General features: G+C 41.3%; 1 protein-coding gene across 1 annotated transcript in view; it reads right to left on the bottom strand.

Moving 5' to 3' along the window:
- The window catches only part of ece2a (endothelin converting enzyme 2a), a 78,007-nt gene that overhangs the window by 37,455 nt on the left and 14,383 nt on the right, over positions 1-26,169 (bottom strand). Inside the window, exon 3 of the mRNA XM_044369214.1 lies at positions 1,448-1,731. Coding sequence (XP_044225149.1) covers positions 1,448-1,731 — 284 coding nt within the window. The remainder of the gene's footprint in view (positions 1-1,447; positions 1,732-26,169) is intronic.

Here is a 26,169-nt window from a genome sequence, read left to right on the forward strand (position 1 = left end):
TGATGATTTTATTTATATCTATCTATTTTAATGTGGGTTTTCTCCTTTCTCACCACGGACTGACACACTGGCGCAGATTGACACCCAGAGGTGATTTCTTTAGATAGGTTTGTCTCTCTTTATTATACAATGTTGCTGGAACTTTGTTCTCCATTATAATGTAAAAAAATGACAAAGTTAACGACCCTTTTAGGCCCCAGATCTGTGCTCATACCGTGTGTTCCTACCACAGCGCAATAAAATCTAGTCGTCTATGTGCCTTTGAGCATCGCGCTTCAGTGTCTGCTACCATCCGTCAGTGCAGTTTGGTCTGTAAATACTGGAAAATCACAGCAACTAGAGTCCCAAAATACTTCTGAGCAACACATTGAATCACCACCCACCTGTGAACCCATACCCTTCTGGTGGAGCGCGCAGTGCATGCTTGGCGCCACTGATTACAGAATTTTATTCATAAGTGTGGATTCTCACATCGTTATGGTTATAGTTATTGTTATAGTTCTTGGTGTGGACAGCCCTTAAGGGTCCCCATCCATCTAAACCTAATCACAGACCTGAATTTGAGTTACTGGACTGATAGGTTTTAGACCAATGAAGATATATAATGTAAAATATTGTATATAAAAAGGTGAGGTAGAGTTAGGTGAAGATTAGGGTTGAATGTTTTCCCTTGATTCTATAATTATTATTTTCCTGAAATACATCACTCTTTGCCCATAATAAACAGGATTTCTCACTATAAATGAAGTTTGATTTTATACAGAACAACAAATTATAATATAATACATGGATAATTTTCATTTTCTTATATTTTATATTTGTTAGGTCATATTTTTGGTTAAAAAAAAAAACAAAACACAATTCATCTTAAAGTACATCATCTGTGAGGTGAAAGAAAACACAATGCTAATCATGGTCAGCATATCTTCTTACCAGTTTTGTAACATCTGAGGATTTACATGGGAGCGTATGACCATGTTTTCAGTGCTAAACTTAGTTTATTAGCTCATTACTGCGTACAGCGGCAGGCAGAGAAAATCTGTCGCATGCAACCAGTTGTGAGTTATTTCAGTGGTTTGAGGCAGGGGATCACTGCTGTTGGATGTTTGGGCGGTTTTATGCACATCTGTTGAATGCTACTCTGCACTCCACCACCTGCGTAGTTTTCATTTACAGATCTGGTACTCTACTTTGTTACCAGCTGAACTTTCAGCTGCCATTGTAGCATGAAAGCTAATTTGAAATAAACTGCTGCAGCTGTAAAGTTGATCCACTTCAGTTACAGTTGCATTGTAGCGCAAACATGCACACATGTTCTAAAACTCCACAGTTCCTGAAGGTATTTCTCCCAGGAAAAGGAAATTCTGGTGACAATTTCCAGTAAATACAAGGATCTCAAATCCCTGTTATTTAACCAGAGTGAAGATACACAGATTTGTAACAGTACCTCTGTGAGAGCCTTGTGAATGAAACCAGCGGTCTCAGGGGACACCTCCCAGGGGGTTTTCTCTTCCACCATTATGGCATCCAGTGTAGCCTTCTCTAGGATGACATCAAAGGACTCATTGGGGAAGGAGAGCTGGCGGACGTCCATCTGATGCCAGGTCATACCTGGGCAGTCGCTGTGTCTGGCACTCATAGCACTGATGCACACTGAGGAGTAATCTATGTTGGTGATGGAGCGGTAGCCAGCACTGTACATGTCACCACTCATACTGCTGTTTCCACAACCTGGAGGAAAAGAAAGAAGAGACAAAGAAGAGTGAGTTGATGCTAGAACAGGAAAGGACAGGAGGCAAGTTAGGAGAGAAAACAGGAGAAGAGGAAATGAGGAAACAAGAACAGAGAAGGGGAGACTAAATCCAATATGTCTCTCATGATTCAAATCCCCAATATGTTTTTGGTATGAGTAAGAGATGGTGTGATCAATATAGCTACAACATGGGATTAAACAGCTAGTTGCTATCATGACAAAGACTGCCATGACTGGGGCCACCTCCTGTGATTGATGAGACAGAGACCAGCACGCACACACACAGTCTCTATTTGATCAAGCTGCGGTTCAATCATGAGCACCAAGCAGAGATGCAAACCTGCCACTCCAGAGGACAACACGGGGCTCATATAAAGTGTGTTCAGCCGGTGCAGCCTATTCCCACATAGCGTTAGACTGCAAAAAAATTTGTCATGAGCAACAAGGTTTCAACTTGTAGCTTGTCACTGGGTGACAGATGGACGATAGCCTGGCCGTGAAATAAAAGAGGACAAAAGAAAAGTGAAGATAGCCTCTCATGTAGCAAGACAAGATGAAAATAATCTACTGAATGCAGCATCTCACCTTTAGGATCAGATGACTCATAGATCGTGAAGATGGAAGAGGAGGAGTGGGCGGAGGAGGAGGAGGCCGACAGGCAAAAAAAAAAAAAGAGGGAAAGAGGAGGAGGAAGACATATGCACCATGTTGAGGCACAAAGTCAAGATCATGTACGTTAGCGCAAGAAATGGTCATTTTATCTTGTACTTATTAAAGTTAGCGTGTGTGCATGTACATCTGTGTTTAATGGTACAGTATCTGCCTGGGGAAGGAGAGCATGTGATAGGTGGGGCTGTGACTTCCGGCAGCACGTTGGCATTGACACCTCTGCTGCAAATGTGTGGCTGGCGCTTGTTATCACCTTACTGCTTCCATAATTACCAGCCTCCAAAAGCTCCATGTATGTGTGTATGCGTGTGTATTTTGGATGTGTGCATGTGTGCAGTTCATGCTGAATAAAACTTGTGTTGCACAATCATAGCAGGCATAAATTCTCACATACAGACATACATCCAACAACTGAAAGGCAGCAGCTGTTAGAAAAGGACAGAAACGTGACAAGGAGAGTAGGAAGCGTAGCCACAGATACATAAAAACATTGTGGAGAAAGAAAAGCATGTGCCAAACAAAGTAGTAGACTCCCATTTTCCTAAATACACTCCACAAGTGATATCAGAGTGTTTTAGCTGCTTGTGAATGCAAGTGTGTGTGTGTGTGTGTGTGTGTGTGTGTGTGTGTCGGACATCAGAGGGCTGGAGCTGTGCTGTCCCCTGATGGCTCTCCCAGTAACGTTGGCTTCAAAACAAGGGAGAAAATATGTCAGTGCTGCTTGTCACACTCAAATAGTTGAGCACTTTCTTTATGGATGGCTGGAATATGAGAGAATGCATCAGAGTTGAATTACACAGGCTCAACAGGTTATTTTAGATAACTTTAAGCTCCCGTTATAGGTGCCAAAAACAAGCTACAGCTTTGGAAATACATGTTGTGTGGAGGGGGAGGCAACTTGACAAACAAGCTGTGAGTCTGTGGAACATTGGAGATTCCTTCCATCTTAAAAAAAGGTCAGAGACATCATGAAAAATGGTGGCATCACTGGTCAGTTTATGGTCAAAAATGAGGGTCTGAGGTCTCATTTCATGCCCACGTTTGGTGCTCTGCAGAGTGGGTTAAATCACTGCTGCACTCCTCTCTCAAATCCCCAAGCACGCCAGACATTGTTTCCAAAGGGCTCTCCCCGCTGACACAGCTATGTGTGTGTGTTTTCTTTTTCCATGCACTCGGCTCCGAGGAAGGGGTGTCACATGACGGCTCATTCCTAGGGGTTGTCACGATAATTATAGTTGCCAGGCTGTCATCAAAGACACTACTCCCATTTTGTCTCTGTGACATCAGGTGGTGCCCCCCACAACCTCTGATCTTTATACACACACACACACACACACACACGCACACAGACACAGACAAAGAAATAGGCCTACATTGCTGCAACTCCAAAGCAGACAGAGTGTGCTTCGTGTTTGCATGTGTGTGGGGAGATCCCAGGGTGTATGAACCATGTGTGTTTATGTGACTGATGTTTATTCAGGATACCAGACCACTCCAGGCCAGTCTGGAGCCTGGAGTCTGTTTTTTTTCCTCCAGCTGGAAGCAGAGGAAGCTAAAAACCTCCTGATAGCCAGAGAGCACATCCTAACTGGATTATCCAGAGCGGCAGACTAAAGTTAGAGGTGTCATATCACCTCCTTCTGCTGGCTGTGTGAGTGTGCGTGTGTTTGTGTGTGTGTGTGATGGAAAATTTGAGACCCGGTCTTAAAAAGTATCATACCACTCTGCCCCTCCTAGTCTTGTCCCTAGGATAAGGGATGGTCTTGGGTCTGTTGCCTCGTTGGTTAAATCCATCACAAGAAATCTAGGTGTCAGTATGGACCAGGCTCTGACTCTGGACCAACATGTCAACTGTCTGATTTGCTCTTGTTTTTTCCAGCTGAGAGACATTGCAAAACTGAGGCCCCATTATGTCTCAAGCAGAGATAGAAATGTTAATTCATGCTTTTATATCATCCTGTCTTAACTAATGTAAATCTCTTTTCACCTGCCTCAACAAAACATCCCTGGATCGTTTACAAGTGGTCCGACAAGCTGCTGCTAAACTCTTGACCAGGTCCTCCAAAAGGTCACATGTGACACCAATTCTGATTGCTCTTCACTGGCTCCCCATCAAATTCAGAAGCCAATTCAAAGTTCTGGTGATCACCTATAGAGCTCTGCATGGTCATGCACCTGTTTACATTAGAGATCTACTAAGGTCCTCTGATCAGGGTTTGCTGGTTGTTCCTTGATCTAGGCTTAAAATAAATGAGACTGTGCTTTGACTTTGCTTTGGGGTTGTGCCTCCTAAACTTTGGAACTCTCTCCCTTTGGACTTAAGATCTGTGGACACTGTGGACACTGTGGACACCTTTACAAAGCAGCTCAAGACTCATTTGTTCAGACTTGCCTCTGTGTAATTTTTCTATTTTCTAATAATTTTTGTTTTATTGTGTTTTGTGTCTGTTTGCATGTTTATGCTGTATTTCATCTGTGAAGCACTTTGTGACGTATCTGCTCTATAAAGGTGCTATATAAGTTATTTACTTACTGCACTCAGCAAAAACAAACTGCAGTGAACATCAATCATCAGTAAAGTGTTGTTTCTCTGTGTCCATTTACACAGGAAATTCTGCATAAATTTTTTTTTTTTTTTTTTTAAATAGGAAAAGAAGACGATGAGCTGCTAATGCAGAGAGGAATGTTGGCCAAACATGGATGTGGTTCCTTTCTGCTGTCTGAGAGATGCTTGATCCAACAATGGTATCAAGTTGCATGACTGACCTGACAAACCCTTTGATATTCAAGAAAAACCTCAACATGTGACTCTCACAGTGGGGAGACTTCTTACCCCGCAGGAAAGGAAACCTCTGAGATAATCCACTGGAATATCATGGCATCTGCTGTTTGCACATGGTCAGCCTACCAAACACCAGGGAAAAAAGCAAGTATTTTCCTGACACTGAAGAGTTAGTTCTTAATTCAATCCATAAAGTTTATGTCATACAAAGATGAAAATAGGAAAGACAGTTTCGCAAATAGCAGAACTCTTTTAAAAGTATAATTGACACCTGCCTTCTACAATGAATAATGCCATTCAACACTTCTACATAGTGTTTGCCTCATTTATAGCACAAGAGTATGGAGTTGTATTACTGGAGAGGGTGCGTTAGTGAATGTAAGACAAAACTGATCATGAAATGAAATGCTTGCATAATCTTAATTTCCATTAAGAGACTGCTGCTCAGAATATCTGGATATCCATACTGTGTTCAAAAATGTGTCCAAAACCACATAATCGCATCCCAATTTGCAATGCAACACCAGCCCATCTGCACACCAGAAACGCCAAGTAAGATTAAAGCTTCCTTTATAGTCATTCCATTCATTTCCAGTTCAGTTTCTTGACTCTTACTCGACATTAACTGTTGCAGATTTGACCTTTGAGCTATCAAATGACCTCCTTCCGCATAGACAGCGACTCTCTAGAGTCCATATATGGTCAGGAGGGGTGGTGGGTGGGGAACCCCTGTGAGAGTGCCAGTGGGGTGAAATATCAAAGCTGCTATCTCTGAGGAGAGCCAGACCCAGCAGTGGAAACTCCATGATGTCAGAGGCATGTAGGGCATGTATTAGCATCCCAGATTGATTTAGACACATCAAGGATGGGGACTGTGGCCAGTGCTGATGAAAGGTGATGTGCTCTAGCAACAACAGCGAGCTCGCTGCCCCCGCTCACCCTGCGAGCTCCGGGCTAGCCCGAGGTAAACTGATGCCACGGTGACGCTTCACAAAGTTCAGCTGCAACAACTGTAAATGTCAACAAATGAAAAGCGCCCAAGTGGAGACGGGTTTGTTTGTGTGTTTACACGCATTAATGATGTGGATGTAAGTAAGTATATGTTTGTATGGTTGAATGTGTTGACTTGTGTGTTAACCTTTAAAAAAAAAGAAAATGTGACTTTAAGTAAGTTTATTTCTATCAAGCTGCTACAAAAATGGCAGCAACTCCAATAAAAACATCAGTCAAGCCCAAAGCAGCCCATCATGTTTCTTCCAAGAGAAACTGAAGAATTTTTCCACGGCTGTTGATGCAGTTTTGTGCATAAAGTGTGATAAAGTCTGACTTTGAGTGGTTATGTCAGGTCACAAGAAGCCTGCACGTGTGTCTGTGTTTGTGTGTGCGCACCATGACAATGATGACAGTAGACAGTATCACGCTGGGCCTTGTTTTAACCAATTACATCTTGTTGTTTTCCCTCTAAGTTATGGTCCCGTTATCTGATTAATTAGGCATAACTGTTTGTTGACATTTACACAAACACACACAAATTACCTATTTTAAAATCTATTTGACCTATAGTATCTGAAGTCTGCAGTGTGCTTCAATGGGCCGACCACATCTTAAAGGAAAATAGAGAAACCAAAAGGTATATAAAGCAGTTCCAAATGACCACAATCAAAGACAAGACAAAAAGCTTGGCATAATAAAAAATGACTGAGACATGATGCATTGGATAAATGGAGATAACACACATTTCACATTTCCTATCACAACTTGTGATAGGAAAAAAAGAGAGCTTGAGAGCTCACTTTCCCACCTCTGTACACCTGGCTAACCACTGCATGAAGTGACAGTGTTTGTCAGATTGTTGTTGGATTGTTGGAAGTTACCAAAATTGTTGGACGCGGCTCCCACTTCTGAAATCAGAAAGCTGAAGAGTGGGGTTTATTTGAAGCTCTTCGTTTGAAGCATACTGACCTCTTTATTGATCTGTTTAAAAACTTTCAGCTGAGTTTCCTATTAAAAATGCATAATTTTGTGCAGCTTATTCATCTTAACACAGAGACAGAGGAATGAGAGTGGAGAAGACTCAGGAAGAGAGGAGAGTACAGCAGATAGAGGTAGAAAGAACAGAAGAAGATGAGCTACCACAGGAGAGAGGACACACATGGGGTAACAAAAATAACAGTGAGGATGGAAGAGAAGTCATGAAAAGGAAAAGAGTTCAAAAAGAAATGGTGAGTCAAAGAAAGCAATGAAAGAAGTGGAAAAATCATTTGAGAACAGAGCAAATGTGGCCAAAAAAAAGAGGGGAAAAAAGACAGACAGGAGAATCGACACAATACTAGAGCAAGATAAGGGAGAGAAAAGGGGAGTTGAAGGAGAAAAGGAAGGAGAGAAACCAGCCTCGTCTCCATGGAGCTGAGAATCTCTCACTCGATATACACCTAAATCCTTTCTCCTAATCTCAATGTCTTTCTCTATCACATTTCGTACATACATCATCGACCGGCATCCACTTAAGATGAAGGTATATTTAAATACACAAGCCGCTGTGTGTTTCAGTGTGCGTTTTCCCTCTCTGTCACCATTTTACACCAGATAAAGATATTCTCTATTTTTATGTTTTTCAAGCAGTTTCAGATGCTCTGGTGAAGTTGCATCAGCAGTGAGGCCAAATGAAATTCTCTCAAAAGCTCGACTCTTCCGGCAACTTCTCCTCACGAGTCTCTTCTCCCCCCCTCCACTCACAAAGCAACCTCAGTTACATAACCGGGTATACGAGATAATTAGTGACTGAATAATTAAGCGTGTGCCCGTGACAGTGTGACTGTTTGATGGAGTGTGAGCCTGTGTGTATATATGTGTATGTGTGTGTGAGTGATGGAGGACTTTTGGAAGGACTCCATTGTATGAATCTGCCTCTTTGTTGTGGCATCGAGCCTAAAGCTTCTCTCGGATCCAAAACACCAACAGGCACCAGGAACGGGGGCTTAGTAAATAGCAACGGGAAGAGAGAGCCATCTTTTCTCTCTTTTTAGCCAGAACTAACAGTTATTGAAAGCCACCCACCACCCTCTTTATAACACTATTTATGCCTTGTTACCTTCTCTGCCAGATTTCATACAATACCACGAGTCAAGCATTTGCTGCACATAATTTTTTTTGTAAAAGGAAAGCTGAGTGCTTTATACTTCACCCTCTGCTTAACAAAAAAAGAAAAAACAAAACAAAACGCTCAACTGTGGAAGCTGCAAAACTGTCTGCGTTGCACCTCTCTCTGTCCTCAGCAGGGTCAAACGAATGCCGGAAAAAAAACTACTGTGCTGTGGTGAAAGTCTGGACATCAAGTACGATGGATAGAGCACTAAAAAGTGCTCTATCCATCGTAAGTAATAGAGCACTAAAAAGTGCTCTATCCATGAAGGGTGGGCAGCTGTCAGACTAAGTGGGCGAGCTAGGAGCAAAGGGGTGACATGAGTAGGAGAGAGAGAGAGAAACTGACAGAAGGAGTGTGTTGTACAGAGCCCAAATGATGCAATTTGATCTGCCCTTGCTGTGTAACTGAAGAACTAACAGGGGCACACACACACACACACACACACACACACACACACACACACACACACACACTAACAGCATGAGTCAGGTGTGTCACTGCAGATCAGGTCCTTGTTGAGGATGATGTTGTGAGCCGTTGTAATTCCAGGAACAATGACAACAAATGATCTCCCTTACAATGATAAATAATGATACAATGAAAAAAGCAGATCAGTAACTGCGATCACAATTAACTATTTATACAGCACGTCTAGTGGCTATTGTGCTCATCTCTCTCACTCCCAGTTTTCATCCCACTGAAGTGGCTGCACAAAACTCTCTTAGATCCATCAATACCCCACGCTGCATATCAAAGTACACTCATCACAATATCCTGGCATCTTTAGTCACAAATACAGATGGATGACAAACTAAGGAAAAAAACATACATGAAGTGTCTCAGTAAGGTGTTGCGCTGCCAGAACAGCATTGATTCTATATCTCATACCAAAACCTTCTGCAGGTAATCTATTGAGTTAAGATCTGGTCATAGATCTGTCATAGCATATGATTCACATATTCTACTTACTCACCAAACCATTCTGTCACCTCTCATAGAAATGTGAAGTCTGAGGAGATGCTGGTTCTCGAAGTATCTCCCCCTCTGTAACTTTTCGTTGAATGACATCCTCAACGTCCCTAAACATAGAAACATGGGAGTCTCCAAGAAAATGTAACAATACTATAGGTTTTTGTCATCGCTGTGTGTTTCAATTATTTCAACTTTGTTTCTGAGAAATCATGTTTTTTTTCTGTCAGTTTGGCATGGTGGGTGGATCAAAATACTACCGTACCCATGATCCTCAGCCGCCAGTCGGACGTTCAAAAGCAGAGCTGATGCAAATTCAAAATACTTTGTCACTGCAGCTGTAAACGAAACACTTTGCCATAGTTGCTGAACTCATCCAAAAATGTCCCACACAGCATAATCTTTAGCTTCCGCTCAATGATAGTTGCACATGTAAAAGAATTTTAGGCTTATGGACTGGACATTTCTTACTGAAATGCATCTTGGGAGTTGTAGTTAACTTTTCTTCTTATGTTTTTATGTACAAAGGGTTGTAACTCTGACTTTTTAAATCAAAGAACCAGATCTTTTCTAACACAGTTGCTCATATTTTGCACTGATGAATCAACCAAGAGAGTTTCATTCCCATCTAAGCCTTGGAAGTGCTCCAACTTCTGGTCATTTGCATTCAATATCCTTCTCCACTTAATCAGGTTTTTCTGTAATTTGTCTCATGTCTGTATGTCTGTAGCTTAATTAGCCTCTTGCTACAGTCTGGATGAAGACCAAACCTCCAACACATCACTGAGGTAACTGTAACTTTTCACCGTGCCACACCCATCATATGGAAAATCGCCAGCACCATGCTTGCAGTTTCTCATGGTAGGATGCAGCACAAGTATTCCAACTGTATGATAAATTTGGCACAAGAGGGGCGCACATTATGAAAATAAACTGGTATTTCACCCCAAGGTCAAACCCATTACCAGCTCCCTCAATCAGTTTCAATAACCTGCTGTCTAATCACTTCAGCGGAAAAAAAATCTACAGCTCTATTCGGGTCATACTACCAACATGAGTTGCAGAGCCCTGGAGAAGCGTGTCCGGGTCTGTTTGCTTGCACACTTGCATTAACAGCTGTGTCTGTCAACAGCTTTCCCCTCTCACTTGATATTCATTAAAGCCACGCTGAGTCAGTTACAGACGTACCAATATTTATTTTTCCGTCAGGCTGTTCTAGCAAGAAAGTATGTTCCTGTGTGTGTTTTTGTGTGTAACACCACACTCCTCCTGTACTGTTTGTTCTCCTTTACTGGCAGCGTTTTAACCTGTCAGTCAGTCGCTGGTGGTGGTGGTGTAGCAGCAGAGAGGAAGGTCGTGATTCAGCAAAAAACTGAAAGCATGCTCAATTAAGTTTACAGGAATCATTTTTCGGCTCCCTTTAATCTGTGATCAATCCACCTCACCTGTACTGTGTTTTATGCTGTACACACATACAGTAAACATCAAGTTAGAGAAAAAGCAGCTCTCTTTTCTTTCACACCCCAAACGTTCCCCACTACAGTAACACACTTTATGAAGCTCAGGAAGACGACTCAGAGACATTACTGTCACTGTCAGATACTTCCTTGTAGCTGCGTGTAACAAGGATTTGGTGCAGACTGCCTCAGCAGGAAAACACAGCGCATGATAACAGTACTGATTAGGCAAAGTCAGGGAGACTAAGTGTATGACATAACACTCTGAAGGTGATTTCATGATAACCAGCATAATAAGAGAGATGTTACAATGACTTTGTCCTGTCAGAAAGCCTCTCAGGAAAAACTGTGTGGGCTTTTCTACATTAGTTTGAGGTAAGATATAAATGAGGCCAAAACTTGGCAAAATCTGTGTTCCCGGTGAGTGTGAATGTTGGTGGATAGTCTGACACACGCTGTGAACAAGAACACAAACACACAAATAAACACGCGCACACAGACACGCACACACACGATATTGTGTAGAGGGGAAAGAGAAGGTAACAGCAGTAGGCATTTTCAATTAGCCACCTACCAAGACCACGTCTGTGACAAGATGAAATGGCCGAAAAAGCACAGGTATTCTGAAGTTTTAAACACACACACACACAGACACACATACACACAGTGGCTCAAACTTGACTGGTTAATTTTCTGCCTGGTTGGCAGGCGAGTTTGTCAGTTCAAGGTGCCTGCGTCTATATGTAAATGGCTCTGTTGTCTGACCTTGGTGTGATTATGCAGTATGGATCCAGTTTTACAGATGAGGGCAGGCCCAGTGTGGGAGCTTTATGGCTGACCAAGCATATTGATCCCTGCAGGAGGAAATGGCATGTCTCTCTGCAGTGTCATTGTGTCATAGTCTGATCCGTTTCTGAGGTCTGAATCAGCGGCGCTGCTAGAAATTCTGTGTCCTCTGACAAGAGCTCACACAGTGTCATGAAACACTCTGAGCCCCCCTCAATCATTCAGCATCACATTTAGTTTGTATAATCTTTGACTTGATTCTAGATGGATGTGCTGCACATTATCATGAAATGGTTTTGCTGGAATACAGATTTCTTTATCAACTAAAGAGCAGACTGTACGGGCAGAATGATTTGAAGAAAATATCTAACAGTGATTTTTCTAACCAATTCTGATTTAAATTGCATTTCTTGTATTAATGAAACTTGTATTAATAGTGGTTTACATAGTATCAAGCAAGATCCATTTGTATAAAGCATAATCATCTTTTTTTATCAAGAGAAAGAACCGCTTAACAGTCAACTTTTAAAAGTCAAAATTACACAGAGTGGTGTTTCTTTCTTGACCAAACCATCATTGGTCTAATTTAAAATGTATAGACACCAGTATGCAGAGAGCATAATAACCATACAGCCATTTTATAGTTTGGGCAACTCATGCAATTAGAACCTACAGCTGAAAATATTTGTCAATCGTCATCATAGCTGCAGAAATCAACGGAATAATTATTTGCCTCATTTAGCTTGTTAAGACATTGTTAATAATAAATATAAGTTGTAGCCTAATAAAGAATAAATCACAGCTCTGGCCTTGGTTAAATTAATATATACACACTACTATTAAATGTAGTTATAGTATGGCTCCTTAAAGTTTTTTAAGGATTTTCTGGCTCTAATACATGCCAAAAATGGAGGCAAGCCATAAACCCAAATCCAAACTTCATAACGACATGGTCACACTGTGTCCACGCCATCCCATACTAACTGGTTGGCAGTAAGAGGATACTGGGCTCTTGATCAACCTGCCAGTGAATACCAACTTTGATAGGCTTGTCAGTCAGTTTCCGTGAATACAAATTTAACTAAAAAAAACATTTTATGTTCATGTTTTAACTGCATTAAACGTAACCTTTCTTGTTTATACAGTGTGGCAGTGCATAAACTAAGTCGTTAAATGACATTCATTGATAGCCCATTAACATCTGTGTCAGCTAGCTAAATGGCTACACCTGCTGTCTGCCTCTACACTGAAATGGTGCAGGTGTTAACAATTTATGAAGCAACAACAAAACATATCGAAACAAATGTACGTGTGGAAATAGTACTTCAAAACACAATGGCAGCTTTGTGCAGATTCCACATTGCCCTACATACGATCGAAAAAAAAAAAGGTTCAGTCTTTTCAGAATTGTAGATTTTCTGACTGTGCTTCAGCTCCAAAATAGTTACTGTAGTTTGTACTGACATGATATGGTGGCTGCGGTCTTTTTTCGGGCCACCAGTGAGCGGCTGATAGCAGTGAAGTTGCTAACGGAGAGTGAGTCAGCCTCTGAGACAGACTGGTGGATCAAGATGGTGATTAATGCTGCATGCTTCATCCTCTCCTCTGGTTTTCAACTCTCCATCTCTCTTTGACAGACACACACACACTTTGATTCATCCAGTATACCAGCTTGTCTGACACTTCATAAGGAAACTATTTGGTTATATTTTGTGATTCAGTTTTTGTCTTCATATCTTCCAATTTTTAAGAGAGGATGGAGAAAGGAAGGTCGTCTTGCAAGCATCTGCTGCTCCAGTGACTGAGAACTGGACTGGACCGGACCGGAATGTGCAGCATGAGATATACACACTGAAAACACACACAATGGTCTGTTCTCACTGAATCTGAATCTGGACCACTTCCTGTTTGGCAGGAACTGGGTGTTCTTTGTCCATGAGAAAAAAAGCAAGAAACAAGAAGTGGAGGAGGTGAGAAGGAGGACATGAGGAGAAGTCAGACTGTGTGTGAGTGACATGGAAGTTATGTGGTTGGTATCTCCCAACAAGGGGAGGGGGATGTCTGACCTTTCACTGGTGCCTCCAGCAACTGCTCAACTCAGACCAACACTGTGATGTCACTCACACAGCACAGAGGAAGTACTTATATGGTCATAGGAACAGGAACTGCAAGGGAAGTGGTGAATGTCACTGTGGTAATATCCATGATGCTCTGAGGCTACCTGCAGTGAGAGGAGGGCTGCTGACACTCTGAACAACTCTTTCTGTGTTCCAGGCTGCAGGGGATTGAGAGAGGTATGAATGACTTTCAAATTTGGGAGAGCGAGGGATGTGAATGGCTGGGGCTATGAATGAGGATAAGAGCGGAGGAATTTAGTGGGTGGGGTAGAGAGTGAAAGGGAAGAGATGCGGAAGAAGGGCAGGCTGAGATAGACGAGCATGAAAAGAAGTAATTGCAATGATAAAGAGGGGAGAAGAGAGGCTGGAAGTGAGCCGCTGGTATGACGTATTCAGAGTCTTTCTCTAACTCTCTCTTGCTTTCTCTATTAGGCATCTCTGCTGCAGCGTTGACTCCAACTGCATACTTCATGAGAGAGCCAGCACAGGTCCCAAGTCTCAACACACACACACACAAACACACACTCTTGTTTGAGAGTGCTGATAAGGCACTGCCAAGCTAAGGCTAAGAGCCTGGCACCGATCCTGGACCCACTGCTACCACTGCCTGACTCTCTCACTCACACACACACACACACACACACACACACACACACACACACATACATACACAGGCATCGACACACACTCACAGCCCAGATAGACAGCAGGTTGCAAGAGGGGCTCCACTGTTTTCAGGCTATGAAATATTTGCTGAACCATTGAACATGAGCTGATAAAGAGGTACATTATCCCTACTAAAATACCAGAAAACAGACATCTGAATCACACATGGGCACATGAGTACAAGAAATACAGCAGCTGAAACAGAAGTGATGCAATAACAGACATATGTATATGCACACCACATATACAGACAATATTTCTACCACTATATTCCAACATGTTGTGTTGTTGGTAGGGATGCACCGATCTGACTTACCAATACCTGTGCTTTGTGTATCAGCCGATACCGAGAACTGATCTGATACCAGTGTTTAATTAATCAGCTGTATGCCTCACTGAGTGGAAGAGACTGGGATCGTTCTTTTATGTGTAAGGCAACATCAGGCTTGACTTTGCTTTCCTAACTTTGGAAAAGAAAATGTAACAAATAAATATGTTTATTTGTTTAAAGTTACATAATATAATCATGAATTCATGAGTGAGTGATACAAGTCATTCATTTGCAGGAGGAATGGGGTGTGTTCAAGACAGCAAATATACAGCTGATTCAGGTTGCTAATATTTAGCTGTAATGATTCAACAACATTGATCTTGGTATGAAATCCAGATATGTGACATTATCTAGATTGATATTATATGCATAGGCTAACATTTAATGTTACTGTGCACAGTGAACACACACACACACAACGTTACTGTTTTGAAAAGAGGACAGCTATAAGGACTCACTGAACAGAGCGTGTGTGTGTGTGTGCACGTCACTACTAATCTGTTTAAATTAAACAATATGGGATTTTCTGGATTGAGTCAAGTGAATCTACCAATAGGTGGTGTTGACCAACCACAGCAGGTTCTCTGTCAGAAACACAGAAACCTGAACAAATCCAACTCTCTAAGGCAACTGACAGTAATGCCAAGACCTTATATTTTCTACCAGAAGGTTCAGCGGTGCCAGAGTGATGGCAATGCGACCGAGACAGGAAAATAATCCCGGAGGGGAAAGTGCCTGAAGTGAACCTGAGGAGCAGAGCTAATGCTAACTGCCAGCCATTGCTAAATAATCAAACGGAAACTCACCTTTTATTAGTTGAATGTAGTAGCCAAGATACTAGCTAGAAAACTACCCAAATGAAAATAATTATGTCTTTATTTTGCTTAAACTGTATGAAACCTGTGCAGGGTGTGCACAAATTTGAACATTTTTAGACAAAAGATACCTGCAACTGCTCCACGTTGATGCAGAAGTCAATAAAAGCTCTCAGCATGCTCCCTGCAGAAACCTACATACCATCTCCTCTGCGGATCTGTGCACACTGCCTGCAACAATTATTGTGTACATACACGCCGAGTCATACACTTGTCCGAGCAGAAGTTGCCATTCCTCTCCAACACTGGTAGGTACGGTGGACAAATCTACAGCGAGCATACATGAAGGCCACTGTAGGAGAAGGCAGGAACTTTTACAGTGGCTGTATGTCACTGTGGTACAGCATGTTTGTTTGTTTCCTACTTGCTTTTTTGTTCTTCTTGTCTTTAAAAATACTTGGTCATCTGATAACTGTATGTTTTGGAAGGAGACTGAAGAGGAGGTGATTGGGTCAAGGGACCAACAGACGAACAACTCAATCATCGACAAGGAACAGTGGACAGAAACCATGATGTTTCAGATTGTGAGAGGCATCTGCTGGGTCCGCATGCTGGTTCCAATTACACACTTGAAGAGGTTTGCGGGTGAACATGTTTGTGGAGCCCAGCGTAAGAAGCATGCAAAGGGGCCTAAAGAGCCGCTAAAGGTCCCAGGCAACCAGGGGGCCATAAAACATTAACGATATTAAGCATCTACAGCCATGCTACCTGCTCCGTGAGGCTGTTCACAATAATGCTAACATGGTGGTGTTTAGCAGGTACAGTGTTAACCATGTTCACCATCTAAGTTTTGTTCGTCAGCACGCTAACATTTGCTAATTAGTACTAAACACCAAGTACAGCTGAGGCTGATGGGAATGTCACTAGATTTGCAGGTATTAGGCCTAAAACCATGAACAGTCAGAGATCACCAAAGTCATTATGAGTCCATTAACGTCTGTACTTAACTTTCATGGTAGTTCATCCAATATTTGTAGAGATATTTCAGTCTGAACCAAAGTGGTGGACAGACACTACCATCCCTGGAGTATGAGTTATACTTTTTCATACTTTGTCTGCCAATGTTGAACATTTTTTACATCTGTATGTCACACAGTACTTTTCACTTAAGTACAAATATGAATGCTCAGACTGGCCCTGAAAAGTCCGTAAATGAAAGAGCTTTGCTTTATAATAACCAGTCTCCTTCATAATAGAGCATAACAGCAGTCCTTCATCTTCAGTCCCATCCTGCCCTCAACAAGCCTGTAATACAAATACACTCACACATGTGCAAGTGCAAACACACACACACACACACACACACACACAAATGGATGCAGATTAAAATCAGCATTCGTGGGCGAACAGCTGAACAGCCAATCTTCTCTCTGCAATCAAACAGTCATTCATGAATATGTGTGCAAAGACTATGAGTTGCCAAGGCCAAGAGCTGTCTAGCAGTCAATGACAATCAGATTCAAAAACTAAACAGTAAACCGAGCCAGCATGTGTGAGCAGAGCAGAGGGTGATGTCATCCTGCTGTGTCCCTGTGTGGAGGTCAACACACTGAGAGTCCTCTGATGACATGGGACCTCATTTCCTGGCCCAGGAGGTTGATCTGTGACAGAGCTCACACCACTCCAGGAACTGTGTCATGTTAAGGTTGAGACTGCTGGGGAGTAGGATTACAGTGGTGACAGGGAAGGTGTTCACAAAGCAATGTGTGTGTTTCTTTGTGACGTTGCAGTGAATAAAAAGGTGATAAAATTACAAACTAATTGGAGTATATAGTATACACTATATCATAATTATATTAAATAGTCATATATAAAATATAAAGGTCCAAAATTAAAGTTTAACATTCAGTAACAGTTTCCCAAAGTACTGTATATACACCTTTGTTCCATTTTGGGATAAATGGTGTCACTGTCAAGTATAAATTGAACATTTGGTGCATCATGTATAATTCATGCTTAATTAATGGGCGACTTGGAGACCAGTTTTTAAGATTAGTGTCAAGATACATCTCAGATCTCATTTGTGATATTCCACTTCTACAGCAATTACAGCGTCCTGCAAACTGTCTCTTAAACTGTCAATCATACACTGATCTTCACTCACAGTGGTACTTACTGTAGGACTATGACAATCTTGTGATTACATCCTTGATAGTCAAGTAAAACGAAACGTCTATACAGGACTGGGCGAATCAGAAGTAGAATCAAATACGCAATATCCTGGAGTCCACAGTGACATCATCAAATGTCTTATTTTGTAAAACCAACAGTCCTAAACCCCAAAATACCAACAAAAGCAACAAATTCTCAAATTTGAGAGCCTTGAACCAGTGACCATTTGGCATTTTTGCTTGAAAAATGTAGTTGCCGATTAATTTTCTGTCAATCGACTAATCGTTGCAACTCCAATTCCTACGTCACCAAACATACCTGGATGACAAAGTAAGAATAAACGCCGCATTTGGTAAGAAGTTCATTCCTCCTCCCGCTACAAACAAACAGAAGCAATGAGCGACAAGTGATTCCACACAAATCCAGAGTTTGCTTCAGCTGGTGGACACTGTAATACCAAATTAGTGAGAGTCTGACATATGTTTTAATGTTGGGTGACTGTCAACATCTAAATTCTACCTCTGAATATAATAAATGAAAAAAATGGAAAGGGGAGTGGGGTTATTTAGTTTTATTTCATCCTTACTAATCAATAGCAAGTGACACAGAAGCTGTGGTAGTGGCTAAATGCAATTAGCCATCATCTTTTTTCTTATTAACAGGAGCAACATTCAGATTCCACACAACTTCTCACCACTCTTCTTTTTTTTTTAAGTCTTTTAGTTACATAGCTGGAGCACCAAATCATCTGGGAACATTCCTGAATTCTCTCCCCCCTTCAATCTCGTTCACTCCTCCCCTCACCGCCATTGAAATGCATTAGGAACAAGATTAAGTCCTTAAAAATGGTCAGAGAGCGAGGCAGAGACGGAGAGGGGGGCAGTTCTCAGAAAGATGCAGAATATAATGCTGGGTGAGGGCAAAGTCTGCTGCCAAAAAGTAGTTACATCATCGCAGGTCAACGAGGCAAAGTGTAATCATGATAGAGATGAGATGATGAGGGGATGAGAGAGGGAGGAGGAGAAGGGGGAGGAGAGGACGAGCAGTCCAGATGTCTGCTCCTGAAGATGAAAATGAGCCAGACTCACGGCAAAGGCTACACGCTTACACAAACACAACATGCCTTATGAGGAGGAGAAGATTATCTGAACACCTACATAAAAAACAAGTGTGTTGATAAAATGCAAATAACCACAAAGTCTGAAGATACACACACAGATCAGTTTATAATTTTCAAAAAGATAAAGACCCTGATTGTGTCATGTCAAGCATCAATTGCTCAGACAGATGCCAACATCAGGCTTCTCAGTAGAGTAGCAGTGTATCTTCCTCCCCTCCTCCATCCCCTCTTCCTTACTTCCACCACCCTCCTCCCCTCCACCTCTATCTATGTGTTATGTAACCTGAGATACAGACTCCAGAGGAGAGGTCGGTGCCAGGGATAAAGAGCATAAAGACTGTGTGCTAAAGGAAGAGACAGAAAGACATACATGTAGACGGGTATAGAAACAGACCAAAGCATGCACAGGAGGAAGAAAAGGACATGAGATGCGAGGTGTGAGAGTAGTTGCCATGAGTCGTGAGGAGCCTCTTAAAGGAAGAAAAAAAAGAGAAGGCAGCAGCAGAGAGTGCAAAGGAGAAAGAGTCAAAAAGCAGTTTAAGGAAAGTGAAAAGCGAGACATTTTACTAATAACTTAAAAAAGAAAGGAACAGAAACGTACACAGCAAGATTACACACACAAGAGTAAATGATCTACATGAATGAGGAATACTGAGAAAAATTAGAAAAACAAAGACTCAAAAGACGAGAGATATGACGCGGTGGATGTGTCAGTGTTTCAAAAGTGTAACTGCGCAGTGTAAAAACCAGAGACACTCAGATTCTCTCATCATCAAATAGTCATGGACTGAGCACTCATCAGCTTCATAAGCAGCATACTGTGACATTAACCGCATTTATTATCCGAGCATTATGCACAGCACAGCAGGCAAATGGGACTTGTGCTCTTTAAACTAAGAGCTATGTCTTGTTACAGGGACTGTGGAAACCTCATCAGCTGGGACAAGTATGGACACACAGCCGACCTGAAGGAGAGCGTGACAGCATGCGTCGCACTCTCAGCCGGCTCGGGTTTATGTGTGATGGGTGACATAGTTTAAATATGTGTACTCTGTGTGTGTGTGTGTGTGTGTGTGTGTGTGTGTGTGTGTGTGTGTGTGTGTGTGTGTGTGTGTGCTGGATTTAATCTGCATGGGAACACAAGGTCTGGAAAGTCTCCCAACAGTGGGATTTGTGAAAATCTGCAGCTCAACTCTCTCTTTTCTCCCAATCTTCCTTCCTTCGTTTCTGTCTTTCTTTTTTTTCCCCTTCTTTTTCGTGAACCCATTAGCAGGTAAACTGACAGTTCGCTAACCCCCTTCCCTTAACAGTGACTGTCCAATCGTAGCTTAGCAACCGTAACTAGGCACGGCAGGCCTGTCAAGCTTTCTCCACATGCCGAAGCTGTGTGCTGTAGTAAAAGCCATACTCTGCATTCAAAGAGTTTGGAGGGTTTTGCCTGGTTTTTTTTTTGTTTTTTTTACAGCTGTTTCTTGACTAAAAATCACAAAACCAACATGTAAGCAATTAATGAAACTGTCTGTTAATCTGGTGGCAGTTAGAGCTCTAACATAAGATGTGATCATTAGCATGACCAGACCTGAATTATCTTACTGCCTACCTCTAAGTAACCCATTGTTACTTACAAGACTAAGAAACACATCATTTACTAACTACATTACTTTATGGGTATATAAGTCAAAGGATGAAGTTAGCAGCTCTGTCCTGCTTTTTATTGACTTTGAAGGATAAGTTCATAATTTTTCAAGTCTCTACTAAAACAATAGTCAGGTGCCCAAACAAACATTGACATGTTTTTCTTGCTGTGATCATTCCTCCGGTTCATACTGACCATTAAGAGATTCATAATACACTTTCAGTGTAAGTTATGGGGGACAAAGTCCACAGCTCTCCTTCTGCACATAAATGTATTTAAAAGTTTAATTGAAGCTAATATGAAGCTTCAGCTGTCCAAATTAGTCAAATAAATATAACATCCATCTACTTTTTTTTAATGCCAAATTTTTGTTACAATCCTTCCAATGCAGCTAAACAGTAAAACACTGTCCATCAAGACACAAAGAGGGATTTTTTTTTACTAACTTTATTCGACTAACTCAGACGGCTGAAGCCTCATATTATCTTCAGATAAACTTTCACATACATTTATGCTCAAAACGAGGATTGTGGATTTTGTCCGCCATCACTAACATTGTAAGCGCATTAGGAGGGGATGTTCTAATGGTCAGTACGAACAGGAGGGATGATTACAGCGAGCAAAATCTGTTTCAATGTACATACTTTACTATTGTTTTAAGAAGCTTGAAAAATTGTGAATCTATCCTTTATGGACGATTACGTCCCAGCAACCACATCCAATGATCCTTGAAATAGCATTACATTTGCTAAACAGACTTCTTTTAATGATAAAAGTGAAAATATGAACAAGCACATAAGCTAAGTAGCTAAGCTGTTTCCCTATTTAATGTTACACAGCTGCTGACTTTTTGCTTTGAATTTAGCTTCAGTATTTCCGCTCGATATCATGTGTATTGAGATCAAGTACATATTTAAGACCCCTTTGACGAGAATCACTTTTAAAAATATGTCAGCTGGAAACATTTAGAGGTCAGCCAGAGGTAGACAACAAACTGATCCCGCTAATGTTGCCCTAATTAGCTAGCTCGCTTCTGCTAGCAAAATCTGCAAGTGACGGTTTTCATTTCAGCCGACACAGTTGACAGTCACTGGCTTGAAACCTGTTTTTGTCTGTTTCTGTCTGCAATCAAGGACCTTGGTTTAGCAAAAGTAACTTACAGGGCTTAGTGAACAGAGCTGATATTATAAAGTGATATGTAAAGCCCTTCATCTCCCAGTGGAGTCACTACAACGCTCACACACTGTACAGTATATGACATACTGTATTGTGTGGTACTTGTTGTCTCTCCCACTCATTAATCTCACACACACAAACAAGAACACCACCTTTCTATTAGAGCTCAACAGTTAAATTAATGCATAACATTATGTTTTTAAATAAATATTGTCTTGGGGAAGAGGTAGCCATGGCAACAGGCAGAGGAACTGACTCTGCAATGGTGGTTTGGGTTTGTCTGTCAGTACTCTCACTGATTCCAACATGATTTAATACTGTGTGGACGGGAGGAATTGTCTCGACAGAGAGTGTTGCAATAAACAGATCATTGGACTCAAACTTCGTGGGTTTGTTGCTCTTGGTTTCTTCATTTGTGTGCGTTTGTTTGTGTGTGTGTGTGTGTGTGTGTGTGTGTGGCAGGGGCTATGCAAGGCCCCGGTTCTCAAGTTAAGTGAACAGAGCATTACAAACCGTGGCAGACCCATCTGCTCTCTGATTCCCTGTACAGGCTAATATAGGCCATGCATACACACAGTTGTTTGTTATGCTCTAATGGCGTTAGTTAATCCTAGCACCACTGGACACAATAATCCTCTATCCAAACCTGAGACTCCTCCTCAAAGTACCTTTTAAGTAACTACCCTGTAATGCTTAAACACAGACACAATTAACAGAGTAATTTAACAGCAGCCAAGTAGTGATGTGTTAACATTCTTCTTCTTGCTTCTTTTTGCAGTGAATGCTTTTTGTGAGATAGCTGGAAAGCACGATAAATGGCACGTAAAGCTGAAAGCTCAATGCACTTTGACCATGACAGACAGCGTGAGCACCGTTCCACGTCTGCTTCGATTATTATGTTCCACTCTAACAGGGAAATGTCAATACTTCAAGCTCCAGTTACTAGCTTTTGTTTATGTGTTCTCTGTGACTCGGACATCCAATTAAAGTGGTGGGCCATAAGGATAAAATCTCCTATCACAGTATGTGTTTATTAATTTTGCATTACACAGGGCAGTAACTAATGAATATTTTTATTATCAATTAATGTGAAATCATTTTATTTTTGCAATTATATACTAATTATTGCACAGCCTTTTCTGGTAATGATTGCAACAACAGGGCACCGCAGGCCCGGCGGCACAGGGAGCAGAGGAGGCTCAGGCCAGTTGAAGTCAGTGATGTGCAGTGATGAAACTGGGGGGACAGGTGGCTTTCAGCGAGCCAGAGTACTGATTCGCTTCTAACCACCAATCAATTCAATCTCTCTCTCTCACACACACACACACATACCTCCTTTCGCCCTTCCTTCCTTCCTATTCTTTAAATTGTCTCACTGAACGCCCTCATTTTGCTTTCTGGTCAGTTCATCCAAGCACCAATAGCCACAGTAATATATACAGACAATGCAGAGAAGCACTGAGAGTAATCGTTCTCAAGGGATTAGTTTCATTGCTACTCGTTCATGGATTCTTATCAAGCATGGCATGGGTTGCAGGTCAGTGCATTGCTGCATTTACATGGAGCCTTTTATTCCACTAATAATAAGAGTTCAATCAGTACATAAAGGCTCATTTAAATTTAATAACCGGGTGACTTTGAAGGAAATTCACTCATTTTTATCAGTTTGAAAAAATCTACTTCCAATTACCTACTATTACATCTGTGCATGCCAACAACATAACGTTAAGTAGGTTCTAGGAATCCGGAAGTTTTTCTTAATAACTGTAGGAGTAATTAAAACAGTTTAATCAATAGAAACCACAGCATGAAACCAATAACAGTGCCACAGCACTGCCTGCAGAGCATTTAAACCATGCAAACTCTTCTCTAGGAATCATCATTCGGATTTCAGTGAGCAAAACTTTGGCTCATGTAACTGCGACCAGGTCTGTTTGCTTGACCTTTGTCATGTTCAACGAGAAATGTAACTTTTTATCTGTTTATTGGATTATAGCAGCTCAAAGACACTTCTGGCTATACAGTAACACTGAAGTAGTATCTCATATCAACATTTACAGACTCATTGGTCAGGGGTTGGATGCATTCAATAGAGCAGGACTGACTCCTCATGTTGGTGATCGTAGGACAAATGATCCTGAATTTGTGTGTAAGGGCTGCACAATTAATCATAGAAAAATGCCAATTGTGATTCCTACCTTAATGTTATTATGAAATTACTCTTACATGACAGTGATCCTGCAGTACTTGAATTAGCAGGGAGGTCCTTTGCTTTAAACCAAGCGCTCCTCCCGTTCCTGAGTTGGTTCAACAAGACTATGCTGTGTGTGTGAGATTGTTGCAAAACTGCACATCGCCACAATTTACAGTATACAACCACCTGAAAAGTCACCACATAATAGAATATGTACTATGAAAACCACAAAAATATAACCAGAAAATCCCTGCTGTCAATCTATACAAACATAAAAAGGAACCTTAAACGGCGTGTCATCATACCAGACAAGCTCCCATAAACCCACAGAGATTACAGAGGCAGTCATTTTATTAAAACCTGGTTTCTGTTAAAATTTGAGAGAGGAAACGGTAATCTAAATTCTACATGAATAAAATAGTGATTCCCTTTTTATTCAGAACTGTGCATCCCTGATGTATGTGTGTGTTTCTTTGAAACAGGGGAGAGTGCAAAGGCAAATGGAGTATTACATAAGAATATCACAACCAAGCTGAACTAACTCTGTTATGCACGCTATATCAGAAGTGAGAGATGGAGAGAGAAGATGTACAGACAGCCAGAAAATAAAGCAAAGATTGAAGACTTGGACTGAGTTAGGTCCACAAACAGTGCGACGAGACAGACAAACGGAGACTCACAAAGACAGACAGACAAAAACGTTAGCAAATATGTCGATGGATATTCAAGCACATACTGTAACACAGACTAGGATGTAGAGAGATGGAGCGAAAGAGAGACAGATCCACAGACAGTCAGGCTGTAAGAGACACACAGAAATGCAGGCTGACATAAAGATGCAGAGGTGGAGGTGCAGGTCTGTTAGTCTGTGCCTGCAGCATTACAACCAGCATTACGTAAGAGTGCCTCATACAAAGCCAGCACTCGCCTAAAAATCCTATTGGACACACATACACATACACACGCAAACAAACAAACAAAAAAAAAACATCAGTGTATTTAATGACTTTGCCGCAGAAATGGTCTTAGAGGGGAGGATGACGAGGGGATTTGGAGGCATAACACGGAAGATACGCAAGTGCAATGTTAATGCAGTCATGATTAATGTATTGGTTACACCTGTGCGCTTTCCTGCTACAGTATGACATTTTAAAAATGCTGTGAATGCCAAAGCCACTTCACGTAGGACATAGAGGAGCAACTCACAGCTGAAGAAAATTCATGAGTGGTGAAAAAGCTCCAGGGAACATGTTGAAAAACTAAAAATGAAGTATTAATGTGCTTTAACAGATTTTTGGACACTTGGGGGGCTGCGCAAACAAGCTGTAAACATTGTAATCACCTTTTAAGTTAATATGGCAAATTTGTCCATTTTTTAAGGATTCAGCTGATACAGAGCAACAATAGCATTAATTCAGAGTGATGTATGTGCCCACCTGATGAAAGTAAGGCCAATATTTACTCTTCCTTTTAGCTCTGTTTAGTATTGACTAAATCCTGAAGGAAATATATGGCTCTTAACCAGCTAAATGCTCCACAATGTTCAACTAGTCACCAACTTTGTGTGTCTACTGTTTGGTGCTAAGTAGTGTAAAGTAGGTTCATCAGAGGTTTTTTAGGTTTTTTTGTCAACACTGATGAGTGTACCAAAAACAGTGAAGTTAGAGGCTATAAAACCAAAACACTGAGCTGAAAGACACTAAAATGCTCAGCAGAGTTGAGCAGGACTGTAGAGTCGAGTTATAATTCTCTGTCGGTTTGTCACTATGAGCGATAACTTTTACATACACATAGTCATGTGATCCATCATTAATGTAAAACTATTGATTATAGCTGCTTTAAGTATTTGGAGAAACTATTTTCTTTCTCCTCGGAGGTTAATGGCAGTAGCATTCTGAAGTCACTACTTAATTGAAATCTTTTGGTGCATGTTGTGCCATTTTCTGTTAATTTCTTCTATGAAATTTCTTAGCATGAAGTACAAACTGTTAAGAAATAGTAGAGTATGTGGTATGAAATTAGGGCACAGTTGTATTGTGTTTGATGTTTACTATATCGGCCACACAGTGCAGCAGCAGAGCACATATAAAGAAGACTTCAAAATGAGCATGCCTCGGATAGTGGATTTAAACTGGGCATTGGTCCATTCAGTACACCGTTTACATCTCAATGTACACTCTGTAAATTAACTGAAACCAGTCAATCTGTGTCTGCTGCTGTAGAGCTTCATTCTATTGGAGATTCGTATCCAGACCCCAAAATATGCACAGCATCACACCTCTTCACAGGTGATTGAAGTACATAACTCTTCCTTACTACCGCAGGCTTGCAGCAACAGTGCGTCATTGCAGAGAGCTAAATGCACTGGGACATCAATGACG

Source organism: Thunnus albacares, chromosome 12 (assembly GCF_914725855.1).
Source record: "Thunnus albacares chromosome 12, fThuAlb1.1, whole genome shotgun sequence".
NCBI lineage: Eukaryota > Metazoa > Chordata > Actinopteri > Scombriformes > Scombridae > Thunnus > Thunnus albacares.